Genomic DNA, 20615 nt, shown 5'->3' on the forward strand with positions numbered 1-20615 from the left:
GTGGATAAAATTGAAAGAAAAGGAAAGAAAGAAAGAAAATTGAAAAATACAAAAATCATCGATCGGTTAGATGAACCATAGGCATCGGATTTTTATGACATCTCTTTCAAGAATATTCTCCATTTCATATGTCACAAGAGATTTTTCTATGAAATTTCGATATCGTCGGATAAGTGAGAAATAGAAAGAAAGAGAGAGGAAAGGGAAAAGAGAGAATGAGTCAAAGAGAACGATGTGAAACAATTGAAAGGTGAAAAGTTCGATGTACTAGGATAGTTTATCTCTACGGTGAGAGAAGTTGCGTACAAAGATACTTTACATTTTAGCGAGTCGCGTAACGAGCTGTAGCTCGCGCTTGCTAATAAATTCATGAACTTCGTAAGGCGAATACACGTACATATACATACACATACACATACACACACGCATTGACGATAAGATAACGTTGACTCTCGGCAAAGTTTTCGCATACATTCATAGTTTCCGCACATCTGAATGTTACCTCTTCTTACGATCCATACTACCAACGTAAATTTCTCAAACTATCTCTCTCTCTCTCTCTCTCTCTCTCTCTCTCTCTCTCTCTCTCTCTTTCTCTTTCTCTTTCTCTTTCTCTCTCTCTTAACTCGGCTATTAACCATGCAGTTATAAAAAGGTTTATTCAATAAAAAAAACTTTCGAAAGTATGAATAATATCGATGAGATTATTTCATCTCGAAAAGATATCGACATGTCGATAAAATATTGTTTTTTTTACGGTAGCAGAAAAATTCGCAAAAAATACGTCGACTTTTGTTCTTTTTTGCTCTTTTTCCTATTTTTTGTTTTCTTTTTTGAACGATGGATTAGCCTGGTGATTAAAATTCACATGGACTCGGTGAAAAAGGGGAATAGGAAGAATGGTGGGGAGACTCTCGTCGTCCTTTCGTGGTAACAATTTGCGTATGTATTATTTAAAAGGACAGTTGTCTCAAAAGGCGGACTATTAGTAAATTAACAATTGCCTCTCTTCAATTAAACCGCAATGTTATTCCGTTTTCCCGCGAATAGGAAAAACATAACGTTTCTCGCATCTTGAATCAACAAATTAGTGCTTTAAAAAAAAAGAAAAAGAAGAGAAGAAAAAAAAAATTGGAGAGACATAATGAACCGACAGTTTTTACTCAAGGAACCTTTCGACAAAATTTACATGGGATAGATGACGTGCATAGTATTTAAAAAATAATTTAGCAACCAGTTCGTCCTCCTCTATTCTTTTAATATTGTTTAATTCTTTAGAGAAAGAAAAAGAGACAAAAAAGTATAAGAGAAAGGGGAAAGAAAATTAAAAGAAAATTGTCTCGTAGCTTAATAATTCGTCATGGTTCTTGTTGTAGTTAATAAAAGCAGGTAAAAAAGAAAAAAAAAATATTATACACACACACAGACACTTACGCGCGCGCGTACACGTGCGGGTACGTACATACACGAAAGAAAAAAGAAAAAAAAAAAAAAAAAAAAGAACAGACAACAAAACGGAAAAAGCGAACAAAGGAAGAATAATAAAAATTCGTCGAGCATCGATCGTTCTAAATAGTGGAGAGTCGAGTAGGGTTGCTTATTTTTCTTAAAAGCACTGCATTTTGGGTATAATAAACGAACAGGCAGGCAGAGAGGTAGGCTGGCATGCAGACAAGCATGTACGTACGTATGTAGGTATGCAGATATAGATTTTCCAACACAAATATAAAAGACTTGTATAGAATGAAAATGATGGAATCGTGGAAAATTGAAATAGGAATTTAATTAAGTATCGCTATTGTCTGATGCCAAAGAGGACAGGAGGTACATAGGTACGTAACACGACTATTCCAAATATATGAAACGTGATATTTCATTTCATTTCATTTCATTTCATTTCTTTCTTTCTTTCTTTCTTTCTTTCTTTCTTTCTTTCCCTTCATTTCATTGATTCAACTAGTTGAAAAAACTTTCGCTTTGTTTTCCGATTGAACGAGTGGTTTGCATTTAAAAACTTTAGGAATGAGAAATACTTCAAGGTTCGAGAAAAAAAGAGAGAGAAAGAGAAAAGACACACGCACACGCACGTACACATATGCATGCACACACATACACACACACACACACACACGCATATGTACAAAGAGAAAGAAAAATAAGAGAAGATAGAAGAAGATAATATGATGTCAAAATGTATATAGAAAAAAATACAGGCGAAAGCTGTCTCTCTTTTTCTTTCTCCATCTATCTCTGTTTCTTTTTTACTATCCCTCTCTCTCTCTCTTTCTGTTTCTCTTTTACTGTTTCTCTCTTACTATCTCTCTTTCTCTCTTTTTGTTTCTCTTTTTCTGTCTCTCTCGCGAAAAGTTGCTTCTCGCGAAGGTGGTTTAGCCTCTGACGTATCTATGACGCATAATAAATAGATGACTCGGTGTAGATGCAGGGCGATGCGAGATCGTGCACGGTCGAGAGAGGCATGCAAAGCATCGGCAAAACCGCAGGAATCTCGTTAGCGTATGCAAATCCAAGGTGGCGGTACTAACTATCCGATCGTGCTGCGGGCGATCTTCCACAGCACTCACCTTTCCCCTTAGCTAATGCACGCTCGATGCCCCGCAGCTTAGAAATCATGGAGCCGAGAAGAATCCTAATGACAAGGTAATACGAAGCTGTCTTCTCTCTCTCTCTCTCTCTCTCTCTCTCTCTCTGTCTGTCTGTCTGTCTATCTCTGTCTCTGTCTCTCTCTCTCTCTCTCTCTTTCTATCTCATTCACTCACTGTAACATGTTCTTGCCTTCTCTGGTTCGGCTTCACCTTCGTCCCTGAAGGTCGCTCGCAAAAGTTACTAATTGACGGTCGGTAGGGAACTTCGTTCACTGTAATTGAGGGTTCTCTAGCCCCTCCCATCGTACACACACCGATCGTATTCCATCTAGGTTGGATAAAGGTTCGTTCAGAAAATCGTTGACTATGGCGAATCTCGGAGAAAGAGTCGATACTCTGACAATGGATTTTCCGGACTCCCATGCTTCCGAATGTAGATAGAGAGAGACGAAAAGAGCGAACACAAAGAGAGAGAGAGAGAGGGAGAGAGAGAGAGAGGGAGCATGCTTTTTGGAATATCAAAGATAGATAGATCGAGAGAAAGAGGAAGATAACGAATAGCGAGAGAGTACGCTTTGGTCGGACGTGCGAATAGTAGTAGTAATGCTACGTTACGCTCTTCTCGGCGTTAGTAGTTTAACCAAGCCATATTTGAAACACGTCAGTCGTGAAAGGAAACTACGTTTTCCCTTAGGACAATTCGAGTTTCCAATGATTAATTACCTTGACGATGATATTAAGGGAAGTTTATACTTCAATCGAGTTAACTACAAATTAGAGAGAGAGAGAGGGAAAGAGAAAGAGAGAGAAAGAAGAGAGATAAAGAGATAGATAGAGAGATAGAGAGAATCTTCCCAAAAGATAGTAATTAATAAAGGACGAAACGTCGAAAGGTTGAATCGATTTATGTTGTTTGTCACTCCTGTTCCCATTTTCTTCGAGTATTCTACCGCTAGAAACTTTGAAAGCTCCTTCTCTGAGACTTCTCCAATTACCTGTCGCAACCAAGAGTGAAAATAGTTTCGCTTTCTGATATCTAACGAAGTCACAACGGGAATGATATCGAAGAAGAACGAAGGAAAAGATAAACGAAGAATAAGAAAGTATCATTGTACCATTCTTCTTGATTGGTTATTTTCTTTTTTCTTTTATTCTTTTTCCTTTTTTTTTTTTTTCTTCTTTGCCCTCACCACTCCCACCCCCACTAAACTATTATTTCTTTTCGACATTTCTCCTCGTGTAATTCCTTCGAATAAGAGCTATAAACGATTTCGAAAGAAAATTTCAACTCTTAGACGACTGTAAAAGTTAGCAAAAGCCATGTTATAGAAAGGGTTAATGGCCGGGAAACTTGCGGAGCCATATCTATTCAACTATTGGAGAGTTTAGGGAAAAAGAATAGGAACTTTTGGATGAGACGTAAGAATAGTTCGGGCTGCCAATATCAATGATATCATTTGCTACAACTTTTCTTATCTCTTGCTCCTTATTTATTTTTCACCTTTCTCTCCTCCAAACAGTTCCATATCGTTTGTTATTTAACATGATAAATTATAAAAAAAAAAAAAAAAACACGTTTGATGTACGTACATACGTAAGAACGTATGCCCTTAAAAACGCACGTAATTTAATTAAAATTCTCATGCGAAAAGGATCCTTTTTTTTTTCCTTTCTCTCTCTCTTTTTTTTTTTTTTTTATTTGAGACGCCGAAAGTACGTCTAGCCCCACTGAATATCCACTTACGCGATAAAAGCGCGCACGATCCCGCGAGATTTCCCCATCGCGAAATCCGAATTTGCGAGCGTACTCTCATTAGACATAATGGCGTAACGGACAAAGGTTCTCCGACTTTGCGTTGAACTCTCGTTACGATTTGAAATTAATTTCGAACGATACGTCCACTGTGTTTCTTTCTCCCTTACTTCTTTCTTTTTCTTCTCTCTTTCTCTCTTTCTCTGTTCTTCTCTCTCTCTCTCTCTTTCTCTTTAACGTTATATTTCAATTAATATGACCAGAAATAGAATTCAATGGGAACTTACTTCAGGATTTTCTCTATAATTTCGAAATCAATTTGTCGAGTTTGACGAAATAAAATATTCAAATAATGTAACGAAATTCAACTAATTTTCGTTTCATCATAAAAAACAAGGATCAATGTTCGATGAATTTTCGTCTGACTCACTCTCTCTCTCTCTCTCTCTCTCTCTCTCTCTTTCTCTTTCTTGCTCTCTTTTTTCTTCTTCTGTAGCACATATCGAAACAAATGGATTCAATTTAACAATAAATTCTGTACCTCCCGTCGAACTTGCGTTTATTGTTACAAACTCGTATGCGTGTGTATACGCTCACGCACGCGCGCGTGTGTGTCTATCACAAAAGAAATGGAAAAAAAGAAAAAAGAAAAAAAAAAGGATTAAAAACAGCAAAAAAATCAGCTATTTTCACGAATGCAAAATTTTAATATTGATACGGTAAATTTGATACGGTAAATTTGATACGCGACTAGAAATATTCATATTGCATTGGACGTTAGTAAGAGAAGGGAAGCGAGGGGGGTTGGATGAAGAGCGATGCAAAAAGGAAAAAAAAATAACAATTTTCCGTAGCACCGTTATTGGTCGGATACAATTTCACGGTGAAAAATACATTAGTAAACGCATCGATCAAAACTGGTTACATATATGTGTATGAATCGAAATGCTCTTTACGTTGCCTTTTCATTTGCCAGTTTTCTCTCGTATGGATTAACTGTTACGTGAGAAAATAATGAAAAAAAGAGTTTTATATATATATATATTCATAGAGTTCATATATATATATATATATATATATATATATATATATATATATAGGTAGAAAAACAATTGTTAGAGAACATTGTTTATAGAAAATCTGTTAACGTATTAATACATAAAGTTTTTATAAAATCGTTTAACGAAACATAAACGAAAAAGTCCGTGAACTAAGCGTATGATAAATACATTCCTATTAGTCGACAAACATTAGTTAATTATTAAATTTTGAATTGATTATTCAATCTCGTTTTAGAGTTTCCATCCGAAAAGAAAGTATTATAATATCAAAAAATTTTTAATACGTACTTGACCCGATTATGACCCTAGTCACGTGTATTTGTTTACATTTTTTAATTCTCGTTGAACGAACTCGAAGAAATATTCTCGTAGACGATCGGTAAACGACATCATTCGGCCGAAGTTATTTTTATTGGATTCTTCGAACGCGAACTATCGATTAAACGAATGAGTACGTGATTGAAACGATGTCATAAGAGAGCATTTTTTTTTCTTCTTTTGAAGTATAACCTCTGACCTATAAAAGAGGAGAGAGAGAAAGAGAAAAAGAAAGATACGAAATAGAACTGTACTCAACGTTCTCTGTATCCTCCTTTATCTCATTTTGATCCAACGTTAACCTTTACGACTAACCTTTCGCATTCTTTCATTTATATCGAAATTAGAATCCAAACGAATCGAAAAACAGAAAAAGAAGAAATATTGCTTTGTCACAAAAGAAAAAAGAGAGAACGAGATAAAATATCGTACAATTCGCATGACGATGAAGTATTAATCATTCGTTCGACAATGATTTTAAATTACGATACATGCCAGTTTATCTCCTTTCAAACTTCACTTTCATATTAATTTTTTCTGCCTCTCTGTCTCTCTCTTTAATCTAAAAAAAAAAAAAAAAAAGAAAGAAAAAAAAAAAGGGAAAATAAATAATCCTTATCAAGACCATTTTCATTTGAAATATAATTCCATTAGCACTTAACGATCGAACTCTTCGGACTATTCACCATCAGTGAATACCACTAAATTTTTAATCTCGAGCTACGATATCTGAGAGAGAAAGAGAGAGAGAGCGAGAGAGAGAGAGAAAAAGAAAGTGGGAGGGAGAAAGAGAGAGCGCAAAAAAAGAAGAAAAAAGAAAAATGAGAAAAGAGAAAAAAAGAAGGAAGAAAAAAAGAAAAAAAATGAGAAAAAGAAAATGAAAGAGAGAGAGAGAGAGAGAGAGAGAGAGATAGAAAAAGCAAAGAGTAATGTTAATACCGAAACGGGGACCGTTCGAGAGTACAAAAGCCGAGTGAACGGCGTTGTTCGGTCGGCAACGTGTTATCGGAGGACGCACGTACTATCCGCGCGTATGGGGGTTTTGTAATTAAAACCATTCGACGTCCTCGTATTCGCACGATTATCACCGAGCAAATGGTCCTGCTTCGCCGTTGCGGCGAGGGAAGCTGCGATCGGAAAACCTGGACCATTCGAAATCGGTTCTCTGCGTGCAAAAATCCCCACCTACTCATCGTCCTTTTCTCTCTCTCTCTCTCTCTCTCTCTCTCTCTCTCTCTCTCTCTCCCTTTATATATATATGTGTGTGTGTGTGTATATTATATATATATATATATATATATTTTGCTCTTTCTCTTTCGAAATTCACGACGATTCGTGATGGAAAATACGTTACGATGGAGTACCACGCAAACCGGGAATGGATCGTATGGGGAAAAAGAGTTCTGCTGCATTAACCGTCGTGCAAGCTATCATCGTTGAAGCCATTCGTTCGACAAACAAACGTTCGCCATCGCGACGCCTCGCAATTCCCTTGCATTAGGCTCGCCAATATGGAGTAGAAAGGAATAAAAACAAAGACACTGAGAGAAAGAGAGAAAGAGATGAAAGTGAGAAAGAAAAGAAAGACAATGAGAAAAAAAGATGTAAAAGAGGCTTGCTTAATCACTGATGTTTTCCTGGACCCTTTCTCCTCCCTTCCTCACTCTTCGATCTTCTGCTCTTTTTTTTTTTTTCTTCCCTCTATCCTAAACCTTTTCTTTTTCTTTCCTTTCTCTTTTCTTTACTTTTCTTTTCTTTTCTTTTCTTTTCTTTTTTTTTTTCTCTTTTTACCTTTACTTCTTTTTCTCTTTTTTTGTTTCGTTCTGTCTTTTTACTCTCCTTTTCTAAGGCAAGTCGATCTAGAAAAGCGAGAGGCGTCTCCGCAATTCAGCAGGAGAATTTAACGAACGTCAGCTCCGGCAGAAAGATGGTGCAGTTTGCATACGACTGCATTAAACGTAATTGAGGCTCGTGCGAGGTGATCGTGAGTTCTACCTTCCAAGAGAAAAAGTAAGAAAAAATGAAAGAAAGAACGAACGAACGAAAGAGGGATATATATATATATATATATATATATATATATATATATATAGAGAGAGAGAGAGAGAGAGAGAGAGAGAAATAGAAAATAGAAGATTGCAACGGAGAAACGTAAGCTTCCGAACTTTTTCTTTTTCTTTTACGATAGAGTTCAAACGAAATGCGATCGAAGTTAAATGCTACGACGTTTACCTTCCCGTCAATCTTATCGACTCGTCGAAAAGAAAGCACCATCGGATCTCTACGTCTCTTTTACGCTCCTTTATCAACTGCATTGTATACCTGTTTTTTGTTTTCTTTTTTTTTTTTTTTGACTACTTACTACTAATATCACGTGGAAAAATAAAATTACTACTAATAATACGTAGAAAAATAAAAGCATAAAAAAAATAAAGAAATAAAAAAAGAAAAGAGAAAGTAAGTCGACGAAGTCGGGTGAATTCGATAATTAACTTACAAAAAATCGTTGGTGCGAATATATATCGTAATGTTATAACGAAACGTTTGAAATATAAAATATAATTTTTGAATAAAACTGTTCTCATTTTTTGTTTAATCTCATTCCGGTTAGAATTTCATTGGCAACATTTTCGATTCGGCACGTATAATATAGTATAGTATAACATAATATAATATATAATATAGCCTCAAGCATGAAATTCTATTCGAGAGAGAAAGAGAATGAGAGAGAGAATGAGAGAGAGAAAGAGAGAAACATTTCCGTGAACGAACAAAGACTACTCACCACCCAACCGCAATTCTGCGATTCCTTGGGCCGTTTCGTACTCGTTTCTGACGAAGCACTGGTACATGCCTCGATCTTCGCGTGCAACCGACGTCACGGAGATACGTTCCCTCGAAACTGTGCTCACGCGACCAGCCATTCTCAATGGCTGACCGTCCTTCAGCCAGTAGAGTGCCGCCTGCGGAAATCCACTTGCGCTGCACGTCTGAAAAGCAGTTTAGAGAAAAGCCTCGATGAAAGAAAGGGAAAAGAAAGAGAAAAAGAGAGAAAGAGAGAGAGAGAGAGACTCTTTTTTCTTTCGACTACCCTTTCCTATAGTCCAAAAGAATCTTGAATCATGCCATTGAGATACTAATTATATTACGAGTTACGGTAAAACTCATTTTCTCTCTCTCTCTCTCTCTCTCTCTCTCTCTCTCTGTCTTTCTTTTTTTTTATTTTCTTTATTTTCTTTTTTTTTTATTTATTCTTCCCCCTCTCTTCGAAATATTCTGTAAAATTCCGTAATATTCTTTCTCTCTGTCTCTTTTTTCTTTCTTTTCTTTTTTTTTTTATTTATTTTTCCCCCTCTCACTCTTCGAAATACTCTGATAAATTCCGTAATACTTTCTCTCTCTCTCTCTTTCTTCTTTTTTTTCTTTATTTTCTTTATTTTCTTATTTTTTATTTATTTTCCCCTTCTTTTCGAAATACTCCGTTAAAAAAAAAAAAAACTACCTTGATTCCCGCATACATATTATTAATTGGAATTGGCAATTGCTACTGTAGTATCGATCGATGAAATTCTCTTTAATTGCAAACGATTAAATTCAAGAGAGAGTTTAAACGTTATCTGTATCAGTGTAAATTCACACCGCGATCGCGTAATTGGATTTCCAACTTTCGTCTAAGTCGTCTAATCGTTAGTCGTCGGATATCGAATTACCAAATGAGCAGGCTTCCCAAGATCGACCGTTTGAATAGCAGGCTGTACGAGAACACTGAGTGGAGCGGAAACTGTCAATCTGACTTCTAAAGTCTCAGTCCCTTCGGAGTTACTGGCGATGCACATGTATGATCCGGCGTCATTCTCTTGGACACCCTGTATAATCAAGGAACCATCTCGGACTATGTAATGCCCGGAAGTATCTTCGATCGGTTCTTCTCTTTGATTTCTGTTGTAGTACCACCTGCGACAAAAATGTATTTCATGGGGTTCAATGGTTTCTCTTTCGTCTAGAATAAAAATAAGAAAAGGGAAGAGGAGTGCGTGAAATCGAATATTTCGTAACAGATTTCCTCGACGTCGGAGAAACGGGCTTAACTAAATCCACGCTCGGATGGCCCCGTTGAGTAAATATAAATGTTCTCTTATCTGAAATCGACCGGTGAAATAAGAAACGGGAAATAAAGAAGGAGACAAGAATTCTCTTCGTTCTTGAGAAAATGGGAGAGATGTAAAAGTATTTTATATGTCTGCGTTGCGTTTTATGTGTATACATGCGCGTCTGTGTATGTTAACGGACTTATGTCAGATACATTTTACTAAAAATATATATGTACATATATACACATATATATTATATATATTATATATATTATATGTACATATATTATACACACATATATATATATATATATATATATATATATATACACGTGTGCGCGTGTGTATATGCGTATGTGTATAGCTGTAATAGCGAACTCCAGGGCTTATCTCTCTGCTTTCGAAAATTATAAAGTATATTATCCGAGTGGATCGATATATCGAGTATGCTAAATTGAAAGTAAAGATAAACAGTACGACATCGACAAAATAGAAAAAAAAAACACATAAAAAAAAGAGAAAAAAAAGATTAAAAAATATAAAAAAAAAGAAAGTAAATAAACGAATAACATTGGTTGACGTCTGAAATTACTGGTTAACGTTAACCTCGAACGATCTGTTGAAACCTTCGAAAATGAGGTGGAAACGTTCGTCGAATATGGGAACCGAAACGCGTATCTCTCCGTTGCACTGGACCACCGCAAAATAACTACGGTTTCGAATGAAAACAGAGAATGCATGGTGCTTCCATGAATTGTAACTACGCCGTAACAATACCTTCTCTCTTTCTCTCTCTTTCTCTCTCTCTCTATTTATCTCTTTCTCTCTTACTCTCTAACCCTCCCCTTCCTTTCTCTATGCAAGCACACGTATTTCGTGGAGATACGCAACGCACGGCTGTCAGTGCGATAGACCGTCCCGTTGTTTTCAAAACACTCGCGATTAAACATCGTGTGAAATAAATGCTGAGTTGTTCCTCATCATCGTCGTCATTATCATCATCATCATCATCATCATCGTCGTCGTCATCGTCATCATCATCGTCGTCGTCATCGTCATCGTCATCGTCGTCGTCGTCGTCGTCGTCATCGTCGTCGTCGATTTTATCGACATCATTTACATCCATTTACCATTGACTATCAACTCGTACAATTATTAACAAAAAGTAAGAATTTTTCTTTTTCTTTGAGAGGGAAATAAACGGTAAGAGGTACTCTCGAGCCGTCTAGTTTTTCTTTCCGTTTCCTCCATCTCTCTCTCTTTCTCTCTCTCTCTCTCTCCGTTTCAACAATTTATTATTAAACGAAGGAAAACTCAACGTACCACTGGAAAGATTCGCGGCAAGTCGACGTCAGTGAAGTTTCAAATATGCAGCTATGAATAAACGGGAGTGGATAGTAAGAAAACGCACTATGTACTATCTTCTCTTCATATTCTCTCTCTCTCTCTCTCTCTCTCTCTCTCTCTCTCTCTCTCTCTCTCTCTATCTCTATCTTTATCTCTATTTCTCTCTCTTTCTATTTTTCTCTTCATACCTCTTACAGCTTATTCCAAGTAACATCAACCAACGTGAATTTTAGATTTTGAAGAGTATTGAAACTTGACTTATTCATATTCTTTGGTCCATATTTCTCGATAAAAAAGAAAAATGAGAAAAAGAAATCAGAAAGAGAAAGAAATAATATATAAATCTTTTGACGAATGTTCGCTAATTTGACGACATCAAAAGATTTAATATTATGTTAACAAAGATCGTTGTTACAAATAGATTCACGTTTACATATATATATATATATATATATATATATATATATATAGAGAGAGAGAGAGAGAGAGAGAGAGAGAAAGAGAGAAAAAGAGAGAGAGTCATAATATTTACCAAACATGATTGATACATTTCACATATTACGTAGTAATATCGAGTGATAATCGATAAGTTCTAAGAGCAGAATAAAAGTCGATCGTTGTATATAATTGACGCTAATTTTATCGAAAGCAATTTCAGGACGTCTCTTATCTTTTGCTATTTATCGGTGAGAAATAAAACGTGATAAGTTCAAAGTGAGATGTAGAGAAGGTTGATATTTCTATCTACCACTCTCTCTCTCACCATCTTGTTCCATTTTTCTCTCTCTCTCTCTCTCTCAAGCACTCGCCATCTCTCTCATTCCATCTCTCTCTTTCTCTTTCTCACTCTATTTTTCTCTATTCGACAATTCCCAGAGAAGTCGAGCTTTCTCGCAACGATTGACCTCGCGTGGTTTGGAAAGCCACAGTATGAGAGGAGGACCCAATCCTCCAGGCACGGTTTCTTGCTTACTCTGCCCTCAGAGGTAAGCGCGAGGATTGGCGCACGACAGGAAAGGAAGCACGACAACGAGAAGTGGAGAGAAGGAGGACTACGACTACGACTACGACGACGATGTAGAGGACACGAAGGACGAAGAGGACGAAGAGGACGAAGAGGACGAGGTTGAAGAGTGGAAGAAGACGAAGCTGGAAGGAGGATGTGAATGTTGCTGAGCTGGAGAAGAGAGGTAGGAAGGTAGGTACTACGTGTGCACGACGAGGAGGAGGTATACCTATAGATAATCGAATTTACGGAGGGAAATTGGCGAGGGAAGGAGATGGGATAGAGGGAATGCTCGAGTGTGAGAGGAACCTGGAGATGGAAGCCTCTGCTGCTACTGCTGCTGCTTCTGCTGGTGCTGCTGCTGCTGCTGCGGTAAACCCTCAACTCTCTCTCTCTTTCTCTCTCTATCTCTTTCATTCTATCCACCTCGGTCTTTCTCTCCCTCTCTGTCTCTCTCTTTTCTCTCCTTCTCCGTACTCTGAAGTCGAGGCACGAAAGAGGTGGAGAGAACGAGGAAGCTGTAGGAAGGCCTGTACGATCGGAGTGAGAGAGAGAAAGAGAATGTATGTATATGTGTGTGTACGTGTGAGAGAGAGAGAGAGAGAGAGAGTAGTGAGCACAAGCGCGGGAATATCCAGTGACGTCGACGTACACGTAAATGCGGAATATTTGATGGGCTGTCAGAAGCAGTCTCTGTAATCAGCGGTCGGTTTGTTTGCGCTACTCATACAGAGCCATCGTCTATATATCTTTCACCCATCTTCGTTCATCCCTTCGTCTCTCTACTTCCTTCCATCCGAATCCACGTACTACGTATTCTCTCTCTCTCTCTTTCTCTCTCTCTCTCTCTCTCTCTCTCTCTCTCTTTCTTTCTCTATTTTCTATCTCTCTTTCTCTTTCTCTGTCTCTCTATCTTTCTCTCTCTTTTTCTCCTTTATATATCCCAGAGTTTCATGCACATAGGAAATTCCGGACAACCTCGTAAAAGCACACCAACCTTTTACCAAATTTGTGACTTTATATACTTACTTAATAGCAAACGGTGGACATTACATGCCAATGAAATTTCATTTTTAACGCGTCGTTTTAACGCCTCTCACGTTGAATCGATTCTTGATAACTGTTGAGAAACACAAGTATAATCCGTATGCGTGTCCATCTATATATGTCCTCTTTCAATCGAGTAATTAATTCTTATTGTTAGAACATTTTCAGTTCAATTTGTAGAAATGAAGGAATTAGACAAATACTACAAATTTTATCTCCCGGACATTATTAATGTTTTTCGTGTTACGTAGTAATCTACGAATCACCTGTATTCACTTAACAAACGAAATCGAGCGAACGTCTAGTTACTTTTAATTCGTATATAAAAGCTTCAACATCGTTCATATACAGTACCTGTGTATCTGTATATGTTTGTGTATGTGTGCGTATATATATATATATACATCGATGTTTTTACTAAATATTTTATAAACGACAATTTTATTTCTCGTTGAAAAACGTGACGAGAGTATTTACGAAATATGTATATATATATATATACATATATATATATATATATGTATGTATGTATATCCTCTTCAATATTACATTTATTTTGATATCGTTACTCTCGTACAGAGAAAAGCATAAAGTTTATCGATAATGAACGTGAACAACACAAAGAAAAATAAATTTTAATAACGGATACAACACTCGTTTTGAATTGTTTTATGAAGAAAATCGAAAAATGATACGGTGGAATGATTTCTCTTATTTCTTTACCTCCTCCACCCCACTATTATCATTTTCATTCACCATTTATCGATATATTGAAATGCGAGATTATTACGAGCTATGATGGTGATAAAATATTACGAAAAACTATTCATACTTTTTTCTTCGAATTGAATCATTAATTTTGTTTCGAACAGTCAAATTATTGTTATATGATGAAAAAAATCAATCATTTTGTTATCATTCTTATCGAATGATTCATACATACATATATATGTATATATGTACATATATATATATATACACATACATAGATACATATATATATATACATATATATTCGAATTCGATATGAATGAATTTCTATTGAAAAAAGAAAAAAATCCATTGAAAATATTTGAAGATCGACAGGACCAACTGAGAATTCTACGAATCCTTTCGCCTCTCGGAATATGTATTTTACATGAGTAACACGCAATACCATCCTCGTAACAGCTACGAGAGTAAACTGCGAAAGTCGAAATAACGTAGTAGTACCTAAGTATATAAGGGACGAAGGAAGAAGGGGTTGACTCTGATTCGAACGTAACCAGAAGATCTTTATTAGCTTTCGCGAATGTCATATGGTACGCTAAGGAATCGAGTCTAGTCACGTAATTTAACGCAATATAACGCAATATCGAATATGTAACGAGTTTTCCCAACTACTATACTTCTCTTTCTCCATCTTTCGGTTTGATATTATATCTTTCTCTCTCTCTCTCTCTCTCTCTTACTCTCTCTTTCTATCTTTCTCTCTTTTCCTTTCTCTTTATCTTTCCCTTTCTCTTTCTCTCATTTTGTCTCGAACTAACGAGAAATATAATCGCAAGATCGTGCCAAACTACAAGGACTTATCTTTCCCTCCGATAATCTTCCTCTCTAACCCTCCACTCAGTCGAGTATTCTGGAAAGATTTTCCTCTGGGAGTTCATCCTCGTGGATTTGTATTTTCGTTTGCACGTTGTATTCACCACGAACGAACGTAATATGGACTGTCGGATACATTAGTATTCTCGTTTACTTGATCTCTCTCTCTCTCTCTCTCTCTCTCTCTCTCTCTCTCTTTCTCTCTCTTTTTCTCTTTCTTTCTTTCTTTCTCTCTTTCTCTTTCACATATTCCACCCTCTCAACTTCTTCTTTATCTCTCTTTCTCTATTCGCACACACTAACGGACGAGAACGAATTTACGTTGAAACGTGGCAATTCGATAAAACGAATGCGAAGAGGGAAGAAAAACGACGTGAAAGTACATTATGTGACGAACAATTTTGTTCGCTTTGTTTATAAACTGACGGCTTTTAGTCGCGCTTAAGTCGCATTTAAAATCAGCTTTCCGAAAGGATCGCCAATCGTTTATTTATTTTTTTCTCTTTTTCTTTCTTTCTTCCTTTCTTTTTCCTTCTCTCCATTCTTTTTTCTTCCTTTTTCTTTTCTTTTTTTTTTTTTTTTGTCACGAAAACCAAACGTGCGACAATTCCATCTCGATTTCTCTTACCTTCAATGTTTCCGTTAAGTTTCTCTTGCTAGATTTTTCTCTCATTTTTTCACTACCTCTCTCTATCTCATCTTTCTCTCTCTCTCTCTCTTTCTCTCTATCTCATCGTTTTTCTCTTTTTCTTTCTCATTCTAGTCGGAAGCGAATCGAGAAAGCGTGGAATCGCACGTAATGCCTCGTTAATGGTCGCTACTGTGTCGGTAGCTCAACGTTCCCCACTTTCCCGCGAAAACGACTTCTTTTACTTCTTTTCCAACGAAGGAAAAATGTTCCGAAGGAAAAGCGAGCTTACGAAAAGTGTGCGAGAGAAAGAATGAGAAAGAGAGAAAGAAAGAGAGAAAGAGAGAGAAACGGGTGAACGACATCGTCGGATAACGATCGATCGTGAACAGAATATTTTCTTGAAAAGGAAACCTCCATCTCCATCTATTTCACCTCTTACGTTTTCTCATGAAAGATCAGAAATATAGTATACCTATATACTACTACTAACGTTATAACTCGAATATATATGACAAGAAATTTTATTCAATCGTCAGATTCCATTCCTCTCTCTCTCTCTCTCTCTCTTTCTCTTTCTATACATATATAACTATAATGATGAATTAAACGAAGTTATATATATATATATATAACTTTTATTTCATCATTATTGTTATCGTCGAATTTATTTGCGTTTATTTCGAAAAATTCGTAACAGCACAAAAAAAAAAAAAAATTAAAACTCTTCATCTTCAGAGAAATTCAGGAAGTTTATAAACGTTAGAACTATCGTTCGCTGTCGACCAAGCTAATTCTGAGCTTACGTTCGCGAATTTGATGCTGAATGTACGGTAAATGTCGAAAGCTATCGATACGGAGGAAATCGGCATGTCGAACGCGAAGTGCATTCTCTCTCTCTCTCTCTTTCTCTCTTGTTTTCTCCGTATATTTCTTCTCTTTTTCTCTCTCTCTCTCTCTCTCTCTTTCTTTCACGTACACATCCTTTTCGTATATAACATGGTGATACGCGTCAATGAACTCGGAATATTTTCGTATTTCCAGTAGTCGGGCGTGTATTCTCTATACGGGAATACCTTTAAACCGGCTCAATGTTTAAAATTAGCATTAATATAAGCAAAATAGAGAAAGAACGTAAACGTCAGCGTCAGAAGGACGTGCATTGTTCGCTGGAGTACTCGTTTTCGTTGCGATCTATAATCCTACCCATCCGGTTCTCCCCTTTCTCGTTTCGTTTGCTGCTACGAGAAAAGATAAGTAGAGAGAAAGACCGATCAAATCACTTTTCAAAAGGAAACCTCAACTTGGTGTACATATATCAATGTATGTATATGCATACGCGTATATATATATATATATATATATATATATATATATATATATTTTAATACATTGATCTTTTATCAAACAATCTCTTACCTGTTAGTCGGAGTTGGATTGGCATATGCCACGCAAGGTATCACGACGGTGTCTTTCAATCTAACAGACTTGTAAACCAGCTTCTCGTTTATTATAGGTGGCATGGAACCTCGAAGTTCTGAAAATTAACAAAAAAAGAAACAAAGATATATTATCAAACAATATTGATATACACGACTGAATATGACAAATGACTTTGAATAGGAAAAGACATCGTACGATACAGTTCACGTCTGTTTAATATTTTTGTTTTCTTTTTTCTTTTCTTCTTCTTTTTTTTTTTTTTTTTTTTTTTTTTAAATATGTAAGTACATGTAAATATGTATTTTCACATCTTATTCCCATCATGAAAATTATTAAAGATACTTGACTGTCCTGTTTTACGTTGTTCATCTTGTATAATTGATTATGAATGCATAACGAAGATGCATCAAGCTTTTCTTATCCGAGAGAGTATGTAAATAAACGAGTAAATTAAAAAGAAAGGGAAACAAAAGAAAAGAAAAATAAACTTTTGCAAAGCTATTGACAATAAGTTGTAAAAATTCGACTTTGAAAAAGAGGGAAATAAATATGTCATAAGATGCATCAAGCTTTTCTTATCTGACAGTATACGTAAATAAACAAGTAAACCAAAAAAAAAAAAAAGAAAAGAAAAAAACAAACTTTTACAAAGGTTAGTATTGACGATAAGTCATAAAAATTCAACTTCAAAAAAGAAGAAAATGCAATAAGGTTTATCAAGCTTTTCTTATCTGTACGATGTATGTAAATAAACAAATAAACAAAAAAAAAAAAAGAAAAAGGAAAGAAAAGAAGAGAAAAGCGAACTTTTACAAAGATTGCTATTAACCATAAGTTATAAAAATTCATTTCAGAAAATTTCTTTGAAAAAGAAGAAAATAAATAAATTACTATCGTACAGTAGCATCTTGAAAAGATTAGATAGACTTGCGTAAATTTGTAGAACTAAACTAAAAACCGTCTTCGTTCTTATTTTAACATCAACCTTCTTGAGGTAAGAAGAAAGAAGATCTCTCTCTCTCTCTCTCTCTCTCTCTCTCTCTCTCTCTTTCTCTTTCTTTCCTTCTACCTCGCATGCTCACTTTCCTTTCGCGATGAGTTTATGTAAGTTTGTTCCCTTGATATACGGAAAATTTATTCCATACAAGTAGGTAGAACGGTGGAATAAAGAAGAAGTAATTGGACTCGGACGAAAGTTTGAGAGCTACCGTGCTACAGACACGAGAGAAAAGAGAAGAAATATTGCCTTGCCCGTCCTCCAACAGTCGACGCATTAAAGATCGATTCGATTTCTAGGCGAACCCACCAAAACTCTTTTATTAACGTTATGAAGAAATGATTTATTGCGGCTCGTTGGACAAATGTACTATATTTTTCCTCGACGTAAAAATTGTATGAAAAATCATCGATATTTCTGACTTTAACTGAATAATAAGAAAAATAAAAATAACATATATGTATATGTATGTGTGTATATATATATATACATATATATAGGTATGTATATAATACATATACACCTACACATATATACATATATACATATATATTATTTTATATATGTATGTATGTGTATATATATATATATATACACATATCATTTATGTTATTTTTCCATATGTATTCATATCAATAATATCATACATATATGAGTATAAATAAAGATAATATTAATCTTATGTAATTCTATTATAAAAATGTGTATCTAGATCGCAAAAATTAAGATTATGACAAATATAATCGATCAAATATGGAGTAGTTGTAAAATGGAATGAAATTATTACGAAATGATAATGAATATTTTTGAAAAGACAATAATTTTATCAGTCAAACTCATTGATATTATTGACAAATGTATTTATGTGAAATTTATTTAAGTATATACTCGTTATGAAGAAATGACAATTCTTTTTCTATAATGACGAGTATACTCGTTACGAAGAAGTAGCAATTTTCTTTTTTCTTTTTTTTTTTTTTGTATATAATGACGACTATATTTACTCGTCGTACAAAAAAAAAAAAAAAAAAAAAAGAAAAAAGAAAAGAAAAGAAAAAAAGAAATTACCTTTCGTTATCTGACTTAAAATTTTAATGAAGGACTAACAAATACTCGTGGACTTGAGACATTGTAGAATATTTTAGTACAATGAAATAAAAGAAAAAAGAAACAAACAAAAGGGAAAACAAACAAGAAAAAAGAATAAAAAAATTCAATAAAACAATCACAAACAACTTGTCCGTAAACCGTCTAACGAATATTACTTATTTCATCGTCGTTCGAAGATATTCTAAAATATCTTAAATTCATGAATATTGTTATTCAGTTCCCAACGAAAAATTTTCCAATATGGAAATCGCGAGAAAGAAAACTTTCTTTTTTTTTTTTACACACGACGAGTCGTACTGGTCAAACACACGTCAACAATTAACAGGTTAAAAGATAATTAAAAGTACGATAAGAAAAGATGATGAGAAAAAAAAAAACAAAAAAAAAAGAATAGGGAAAGAGGAAGATAAGGGGAAAAAAAAAAGAATTGATAGCGATAATGTCACTAGAGATTTAGAAGAGAAGTAAAAAGAGATAGGAAATATCCTCGAAGATCCTTCGGAGGATATTCTTTAATACAGCAGACACAAGGATTTCTCGGCGTCTTCTTCTTCTTCTTCTTCTTCTTCTTCTTCTTCTTCTTCTTTTTCTTACCTTCTTTCTTTTTTTCTTTCTTTCTTTCTTTCTTTCTTTCTATCTATCTTTCTCTCACTCTTTGAACCGAGCCAAGCTTCCTTCCTTCCCTTAGGACGAGTTCATGTAAGTTTGTTCCGTGATATACGGGAAATGTTTTCCACGGCGTGTCATAAATAGCTCGGGAATGAAAAAGGAGGAAAAAAAAAAGGGGACAAAGGATCTCTCACCGATGAAAGGAAGGAGCCAGCACGCCGGAAGAAAAGCTGGATGGACTGAAGAAAGAAAAGAAAGAAAAGAAAAGAAAAGAAAAGAAGAAAGATAGAGAAAGAAAAAGAAAAGAAAAAAAAAAGAGAGAGAGAGAGAGAGTGAGAGAGAAAGGAGTGGAGAGGAAGATAGAAAGAGATAGAAAGCAGATTTCAATGGAGCAGGAGCATCGATCCTGAACGTTTAATGGGGAATTATGTGAGTCCCGTTCACCGTAAATGTTGAATCGCGTTAATGACATTTTCACTTGGTGGAATTCTTGAAGGGAAAGGTGATAGCGATAATTTTCTTGTCTCGATCGAAGAAGAAAAAAGGAAAAAGGATAAGAAAAGAAAAAAAAAAAAGGGAGATAGACATTCGAGCAGAAAATTTACTTAAAATATACATAGATCGTTCGATCGATTTTTCGAGAACCGACCATTTGTTATCTTTTAAACGAGAAGATGAGGTATAATGTGGATAATTTTCTTTTCTTCTTTCTTTTTCTACTTTTTCTTTTTCTTTTTCTTTTTTTTTTTTTGTTTTTCTTTTACGAGTAAGTACATATCTCTAAAGCAAACTTAATTAACGTTCGGCCGAATGAGCTCGCATTAAACGCGTGCTCGTTCGTGCGAAATGACACGCGAATACTTTCTCTCTCTCTCTCTCTCTCTCTCTCTTTCTCTATCTATCTCTTTCTCATACTGAACATTTATCTTTTCCCTGTTGGCTCGATGAAATATGAAATTTTGATAAAAACGGAATATTAAGCTACCGACTATAAATTTCTTTCTAATAAAAATACCGA

General features: G+C 35.3%; 1 protein-coding gene across 5 annotated transcripts in view; it reads right to left on the bottom strand.

Annotated features, from left to right (window-relative positions):
• LOC122629768 (Down syndrome cell adhesion molecule-like protein Dscam2) overlaps positions 1-20615 on the bottom strand; it is a 124709-nt gene that overhangs the window by 42798 nt on the left and 61296 nt on the right. For all 5 annotated transcript variants that reach the window (XM_043813532.1, XM_043813534.1, XM_043813530.1 and 2 more), the window contains exons 5-7: positions 16858-16975; positions 9446-9689; positions 8521-8725 (exon numbers count right to left, since the gene is read on the bottom strand). In XM_043813532.1, coding sequence (XP_043669467.1) covers positions 8521-8725; positions 9446-9689; positions 16858-16975 — 567 coding nt within the window. The remainder of the gene's footprint in view (positions 1-8520; positions 8726-9445; positions 9690-16857; positions 16976-20615) is intronic.

The sequence above is a fragment of the Vespula pensylvanica genome, chromosome 6 (assembly GCF_014466175.1).
Source record: "Vespula pensylvanica isolate Volc-1 chromosome 6, ASM1446617v1, whole genome shotgun sequence".
Lineage (NCBI taxonomy): Eukaryota > Metazoa > Arthropoda > Insecta > Hymenoptera > Vespidae > Vespula > Vespula pensylvanica.